We start from the raw sequence: 7,835 nt of genomic DNA, 5'->3' as shown, positions 1-7,835 counted from the left end.
AGTTGCTTTTTCAGAGTACTCTTCTGAGTGGCTGATCTCTCAGGGGTGAGTTTTTGTGGTAAAACCTTACTGAGGTTTGGTTTTAACTACATCAGCCTCCTTGAGTCTGGGTTTCTACTCTAGTTGAGCTAAATAGCTACTTAGTATCTAGCTTGGTTCTATTTTTGCTCCTAGAACCCTAATGGCCACTAGACTAATGCCGTATGTCTTAAAGGTTTTTAGGCCCTCTGGGCTGTCTTTTTTTGTAATCCTCTTACTAGAGAGTTATCAGTATCCTACTGAATACACTTCTGGTTGGCCACGGCCCCAGGTGATAATTTAACCTCCTTATGGTTCGGTTATTTATCCTTCCTGGTGCTTTAACCCTTTGTAGTCTGAGGCTGATTTGGGGCCTGGAGAAGTTTTGACATGCCCTGACATTTGTGCTTTTTTCAGTTGTTCATAAACATATTAATGGAAAAAGTGTCATTACACTGTGTTCAGCACAAACTAGGCTACCATAATATGTGAGGAACATGTATGTACGTTTGTATTTTTGAAGGAATAACGTTTATGCGTGGTTATTGAAAAAAAAAAAAACTTAAATATATTAAATCTGTGTTCACAAGACTTCTGGGTATTGGAGGTTGTAGACTAGGTTGTAGACTTTTTGCTTCAAAATTATGTTAAAATTATCCTGCCTACTCCTTCACATAAACTAATAGAGAGATTTAAATTTTGTAAGACACTTTTTGTCAAGAAACACAGTATGCGTGGAGGCGTGAATCATCATGAATAATCCTGTAATTAACACCTGAGAAGACAAAAGATCCACATAATAATGACCTGAAATGACCTGCATATTAATGAGGCCTTTCAGTCAGGTAGGCTGTGAAAAAACCCTCTGTGATCATGTCTCAAGCTCATCATGGTGTTTATCAAACATACAGAAAAAACAGCAATACTGTGAAATATTATTACAATTTAAAATAATGGTATTCTATTATATACTTTAAAGCTGCAGTTCACAACTTTTTTTGGTTAAAAATGATCCAAAATCAATTTTTGAGCAAGTACATAACCAGCCAGTGTTCAAAACTATCTCATTATCTTAGCTCGATTCACAACGGTAAGCTTGTAATAATGTTTTATAATAAGAGCGACATGGTGGATTTCCGCGGGAAATTCGAGAATGCAGCTGTTCGTCTGTGCGTCATTACGTCACGTCCGTAAACAGAAAGGAAGGAGTCCCGTCGAGAGGCTAGTCGGTTTTATCACGTGAGGATGCAGTTGGTAGCGGCACATTTATAGCTTTTTCTCACAGCAGCTGAAATAATTAAACTTATCATTTTGATGGTGGATTTTAATCCAGAAAGATCCAAATGACAATCATCAGTGACAACTGGAGATTCACCCGTAGTCAAAAAGCAAAAGACTTTGGACTGTTGAGTGGCTACAGAAATTGAAATCTACAGGTAAGGCTAATATACACTAAATACACACAGTCACGCAATGCTGATGTTGCTAACATTAACAATTTGAGAACAATATAACAGTAATAATAATTTGCACGGTTTGGCTTAATCCGAGTTAAGCGATCGTTAGATTTAATCATCATTGGCAGCACAATTTATTGTAGGCCTAATGCTTTTTTCCTCAGTTGGTCTGAACAAAAGTGGCAGACATGTTACTTGTTCAGATGATATTTTCCAGTGAAAATTCTTATATTGGTCATACTTTCAAGATGTAGAATCTGTGATTCTGAAGTACAGTATCCGCACCGGTGCGGTGACTGACAGCAAGCATTAGATTCATCTGCGCTGACGAGCTGTGCCGAGGCACAATGCACGTACAGATAACTGTTCCGCATATGACTGTAATTGCAGGTTTCTAACAAGAGATGGTGACAAAGAGGAAAAATCGCAGACTGCAGCTTTAAAATATAATGTATTTCTGTGATGCAAAGTGTCTGAACAATTATGTTACCTCTATGGCATTTCATATAGCTTTTTAGCTTAACCCTCTGGAGTCTGAGGCTGATTTTGGGCCCTGGAGAAGTTTTGACATGCTCTGACATTTGTGCTTTTATCAGTTGATTATAAACATATTAATGACAAAAGTGTCATTACACTGTATTCAGCACAAACTAGGCTACCATAATATGTGAGGAACATGTATGTACATGTTTGTGTTTTTAAAGGAATAATGTTTATGCGTGGTTATTGAAAAAACAAAAAAAAAAAGTAACTGAAACAATACCTCAAAATGCATACTAAATGTTTTTTCACAAGACTTTTGAGAATTGTATATTTTAGTGTAGAGTTTTTGCTTCAAAATGATGTGGAAATGATCCTCCCTACTCTGACACATAAAACATTGTATTGATTTTAAATTTCTAAGACACTTTTTGTTTAGCTAGGCCATATGCGAAGAGGTGTGACTCTTCATGAATAATGAAGTGATTTACACCTGGGGAGATTAAGACCCTGCCCCTAATGAGCCGCATAATGAGCCATTCAGTCAGGAATGTGACTGAGTCAACTAAGAAAATGCAAAGACAAGACATATCATTGTTTTTTTTCTTTTTTATTTAAAATAAAGTTAACAATATAATCCACATATAAACTAGGGTCAAAGGCACATTTTGTGTATACAGGTAAATAAAGGTAAGGTTTATAAAAAAAAGCCCACTTTTACACCCTATACATAACCTGCTTGATCACATATAGATAATCTTTGCAGCCCAATGGTCAGTGAGAGGTGGTGAACAGAGAATCTGAACAGTCACACATCTGTGTGCCATTTTTGAAAACAGTTCCTTTTCAACTGAAGACACAAGTAAATGTCACATGCCTGGCATTTCCAAGGTGTGTCTTGCCTTTTACCAAGCTGTACTTTGCAAAGCATGCAGTTCCGACGACCAGCGGTGGCATTATTCCTTGCATTTTGAACATTTTGAAGAGACTCTTAGGAGTGTGTTCATCAGCAGGACGCAGCTGTGGTCCAGGTTCCCGTGCAGGTAGGAATCTCAGAGTCTGTGGAACCATGTCAGTGTCATTATCTGTTTTCCATGACAGAGCTGAATGCCTGTTGCTTGTCTGAATGTTTTTCTTGGCCTTTTTTGCAAGGGGTTTTGGAGCACTCTCATTAGGGCTATAGCTGGAGAAAAAAAAACAGTGAGATGGTTATTACACAAGGAGCTATACTATTTGCATCATCAATAACTAATACTAATATAATGTTTATTATTGTATATATTAACATTACCAAGCACTAATGCTAATATTGTGCACACATAAGAAAGAAAGCCATACAGACACATATATACATACACTACCGTTCAAAAGTTTGGGATCACTAAGATTTTTAATGTTTTTAAAATACGTTTCGTCTGCTCACCAAGGCTACATTTATTTAATTAAAAATACAGTAAAAACAGGAATATTGTGAAATATTATTCCAATTTAAAATAACTGTGTACTATTTAAATATATTTCACAAAGTCATTTATTCTTGTGATGTCAAAGCTGAATATTCACCATCATTACTCCAGTCTTCAGTGTCACATGATCCTTCAGAAATCATTCTAATATGATGATTTGCAGCTCAAGAAACATTTCTGAACAATTGTAAACAATAAATGTCTCTTGAGTAGCAAATCCTCATATTAGAATGATTTCTGAAGGATCATGTGACACTGTAGACTAAATAGTACACAGTTATTTTAAATTGGAATAATATTTCACAATATTACTGTTTTTACTGTATTTTTAATTGAATAAATGTAGCCTTGGTGAGCAGATGAAACTTATTTTAAAAACATAAAAAATCTTAGTGATCCCAAACTTTTGAACGGTAGTGTACATAGGCCTACCATATAGTGGGTGAACATGTACTTACTCTTTCTCATTATCGCCTGTGTTGCTGGGTGCCCTCTTAGTGGGAATTGCAGGTGAATGTGAGAGTGATGGATCCACATTTCTAAAACAAAACAAAAAAACTGTTATTATTAGCATATAAGATACTACTCTCATACCATTACCTATGCATAACGGACAGGAAAGTAACAGGTATACAAGCATGCTGTATATGTCTGTCAACTGGCCATTACCGGACAAAGTGTGCGAATGTGTAAACGTTACAGTCTGCTATATCAGTTTGCACATATAGTGGGTAAACGTGTACTTACTCTTTCTCATTATCGCCTGTGTTGCTGCGTGCCCTCTTAGTGAGAATTGCAGGTGAATGCGAGAGTGATGGATCCACATTTCTAAAACAAAACAAAAAAACTGTTGTTATTATTAGCATATAAGATACTACTCTCATACCATTAGCTATGCATAACTGACAGGAAATTAACAGGTATACAAGCATGCTGTATATGTCTGTCAATTGGCCATTACCGGACAAAGTGTGCGAATGTGTAAACGTTACAGTCTGCTATATCAGTTAGCACATTTAGTGAATAGCAACACGTTCGCGCATTTCACAACCAAGCATATTTTAGCACATTCACGTCTATCATAATATGCTATTCAACTGCATGCAGTTAATCGATCTAACGCGTGTATCCAACGTATCTATGCATATTAATAACAAGTCGAATATCAACAGAAAAGCATTCTATTTATAAGCATTTTTATGAGATAAAGTTATATAGAGTTATATAGATAGGCCTAGATGTAAATATAAGACAAATATATATGTACGCTTATATAGAAAAAACACGTCAAATAATTTAAGTAAAACTAAATCACTTACTCATCAGAAACTGTATCTTCAGCTGGATCAAGTCGCTCTTCAAAATGCAGACGTTCATCGTCAGAGTCGTGTTCTTCTTCCGAGGAAAAAGTGAACTCTTCCTCACTGTCCAGGACCATCTGAAGAGGCTGCTCACCTGAGTAGTGATGCTTTTTAAGACGCTGTTAGGGGCGTTTACAGTTTGCATAGATCGCCTCAGCACATTATCTTATGAATAGAGCGCTCTGCGCGTGGGCGGGCACACATTAAAGATAATTAGGTAAGACAGGAGAAACAGTACCTCTCTTTACTTTTATACTGATTACATAAAGGGAGAATATTTTTTTTAGAATTTATTTGTTTCGTTTAAAAGTAGACACTTAAAGCTTTGCAAAGACATATCTCTCATGTCCATGTAGCATGTATAAGCCGTCTATTTTAGTTACTTTTAGTGACCTTTTAGAATGATGTTTGCAGAGACGGAGATGGCAGGACAGCACACCCTGTATATTTTATTTATTTTTAAAAAGCACAAAGTTTTATTTTGATTGTGAGTGTACACAAAAAAAAGAAGACATTCTATAGTTTCATTTGATATATTACTTATGTCTCTATGATAAAAAATGACGGAGTATTTTAAGTCTGTTTTGCTGCAATGTGAAAAAAAAACTGCAAAACGCGCCGGCGCGTTTTTAGACCTCAGAGTGTTAAAAACATGCACATTTGGAGAAATATTGATGGATTCTCATATGTTTATGTCAATTTTCTATACAGAGGAGTAATATTTATTCGATATTTATTGTCATTACTATGAGTGCTGGATACTGTGTTTTCAATTCATACTTGCAGCCGGAGGGTGCTCTGTGCACCTTTAGTCCACAAATGCCTCCTAAAGAAGAATAGGCCATGTGACAATCCAGGAACTAACCGAACTAACAGAGGCTTCCAGAGATCGCTAACTATGGCTATGCAAAACACTTTTGAAGACAATAAATACAGGATTGCGACAATGTATACATGTATTGCCTCAGAATTTGCGTCTGAATAGCACTCATTCCGTGGGCATGGCTGCATTAGCGGATAATGAGCTGAATCACCGGTGTCTGACATGGCTCTCTTTTCATACAGATTACATAAACAGAGAATATTTGTTTTAGATTTGACTTAGACGATTTAAAACCTGACATTTCAACGTTTCTTTAGACATAAGTCTCAGTCTTTGTGATTAGTATTCACTAAGTTACAGTTCATTTTCTGAGAACTTTCAGATTGGACTTCATTCAGAGGGAGACGAGAGATCACGCATCATGTCAGTTTTCTTTATTTTGCAAAAAGCACAACATTTTGGTTTTACTCTGAGTGTACACAAATAAAAGAAGATATTCCACAGATTAAAATGGTGTATAACTCTTAATTGTATGTGCAACATTGACAGAGTATTTTGAGTCTCTTTCACACTGGTAAGAAAAAAACCGAGGTGGTATCGCCAGCGATACCTCAGACTCCAAAGTGTTAAACACTGCCACAAGCTGATGCCACGTGTCTGCTGAGGTTATAGGCCCGTCAAAGGCCTTCCTTTGTGCGTTGTACTCCTCTTGTTATAAAGAGTAAAAAGGTTCTTTTACCGAGTACACTACTCATTGGATTGTGTTAGGTAGATTGTCACGTGGGTACTTTACAGTTTAACTACTGTTACTAAGTCATATGTCCTGATCCCAGCAAGACAGGTGTTCAAGGTGGCCCTCACAGGACACCACTGAATGTCCTTCTAATATGGCAAAATGTTTTTTGTATGTGAGTCATGCTCCATATAAAACTATTATCATGATGTAGGCCCCTTTCTGGCCTCCATGATTATGTGCCCACAGTATGGTCTACCTGTTAGGATGAGCTTTGTACTTCCCTGCTAGGGTTGTCTGTGTAATAGTGCTTAGCTCCCTAAGCTGATCATTGGTGAAAGCTTCCATGAGGCCTTCCATTGAGGATCAGCCCCAGGCTGGTTTGTGCTCCCCTGTATCAGGGTTCTCTAGCGCACAGCCTCCTCAGTGCAAATAATCAAGCGCTGAGTAGATCCAAGTGATGAGCGGATTATACTTCCCTCAATACGAGGGTTCATAGCACTCAGCTGAGTTCTGCTCTCCAGGATGCCCGTCTCTACGTGGGCTCCTTTCGGTTCCCTGGCCACATTCCCTTTAAGGGACCACTTTTCCTCAGAAAAGTTGGTTCCAGATGCCTTTAGCAGCCTTGGTAGGCTTTCTACGGAAGGCCTCTTTGAGGCTCAGCTTGGGCTGTTGGCCGTAGGGAATGCTGTCACTGACAGCCTTTGTGTGACCCGAGGGTGAGTTGCTGTCTGGCGTTTCATTTGAAACTGCTTGACATTTGTCTAGCCATCTTTTGGCATGCACTCTCCTTAAGCATGGCGGCGTGGGTATATCGTTCCCCAATGCGTGATTGAACGCAGAGTTGAAGTTCCCTTCGAAAGGGAATGTCTCAGGTTACGTATGTAACCGTAGTTCCGAGAACAGGGAATGAGACTCTGCGTTGCCCTGCCATGCTTGGGGGCTGCCTGCTGAACAGTCCCTCAAGACGAAAAGATTCTGACTGTTTCTCCAGGCGCTCCTTTTATACTTCCGGGTCGCGCCATATAACGTCATAGGCTGTCGCTGGCCAATAAGGATTGGAGTTGTTGGATAGTTGGCTTTCAGACACCGGGTCATGTGTGACGTTCCCCAATGCGTGATTGAATGCAGAGTCTCGTTCACTGTTCTCAGGGAACTATGGTTACATATGTAACCTGAGACGTTTTCAAAGCACTATTGTATCACGGTTGCTGTGTCCCAATTCGCCTACTTCTACTATGCCCTAAAAGTATATACTCCTTTTGTGAACAAAAAGTAAAATTTTTTGAGTGTGTAGCAAATCAGTAGTGTAAGGACTTAGCCTATTTATTAGCTCAATTTAATTGTTACAGGGAATAAGAATTGAATCAACTGTAAATGATTCACTGTAAATGATTCAGAATTAATATTTAACACTTCATCAATTATTCGTCCAGCGAAAATTGAGGTTAGAGTATTTTACCAATTCTGGACAAAATATTATTCTGCGGCCAACAG

General features: G+C 38.1%; 1 protein-coding gene across 2 annotated transcripts; it reads right to left on the bottom strand.

Moving 5' to 3' along the window:
- Positions 1-2,546: 2,546 nt before the first annotated feature.
- LOC125264889 lies at positions 2,547-5,331 on the bottom strand. 2 transcript variants are annotated; one of them, XM_048184685.1, is made up of 4 exons: positions 4,741-5,331; positions 4,169-4,249; positions 3,880-3,960; positions 2,547-3,138 (listed from the first exon to the last, which is right to left on the bottom strand). In XM_048184685.1, exons 1-4 carry the CDS (start codon positions 4,857-4,859, stop codon positions 2,802-2,804), a joined length of 618 nt encoding a protein of 205 aa, XP_048040642.1. In that variant the 5' UTR covers positions 4,860-5,331; the 3' UTR covers positions 2,547-2,801. The 2 variants fall into 2 exon arrangements, with proteins under 2 accessions (XP_048040642.1, XP_048040643.1); XM_048184686.1 differs by lacking the exon at positions 3,880-3,960 and having other exon boundaries at positions 4,741-5,329.
- Positions 5,332-7,835: the final 2,504 nt, after the last annotated feature.

This window comes from Megalobrama amblycephala, linkage group LG3 (genome assembly GCF_018812025.1).
Source record: "Megalobrama amblycephala isolate DHTTF-2021 linkage group LG3, ASM1881202v1, whole genome shotgun sequence".
NCBI classification, from domain to species: Eukaryota; Metazoa; Chordata; class Actinopteri; order Cypriniformes; family Xenocyprididae; genus Megalobrama; species Megalobrama amblycephala.
Note: the sequence above shows the minus strand (reverse complement) of the source record. Positions and strands in the feature narration are given on the sequence as shown.

What these genes read in the sequence shown, in the direction of transcription:
- LOC125264889 (XM_048184685.1), bottom strand. Translation starts at nt 4,859, where the DNA reads ATGGTCCTGGACAGTGAGGAAGAGTTCACTTTTTCCTCGGAAGAAGAA. An exon ending in GAAGATACAGTTTCTGATGA is followed by an intron (nt 4,250 to 4,740) that starts GTAAGTGATTTA and finishes GTTTTGTTTTAG; the next exon opens with AAATGTGGATCCATCACTCT. An exon ending in ACAGGCGATAATGAGAAAGA is followed by an intron (nt 3,139 to 3,879) that starts GTAAGTACATGT and finishes TTTTTTCTCCAG; the next exon opens with CTATAGCCCTAATGAGAGTG.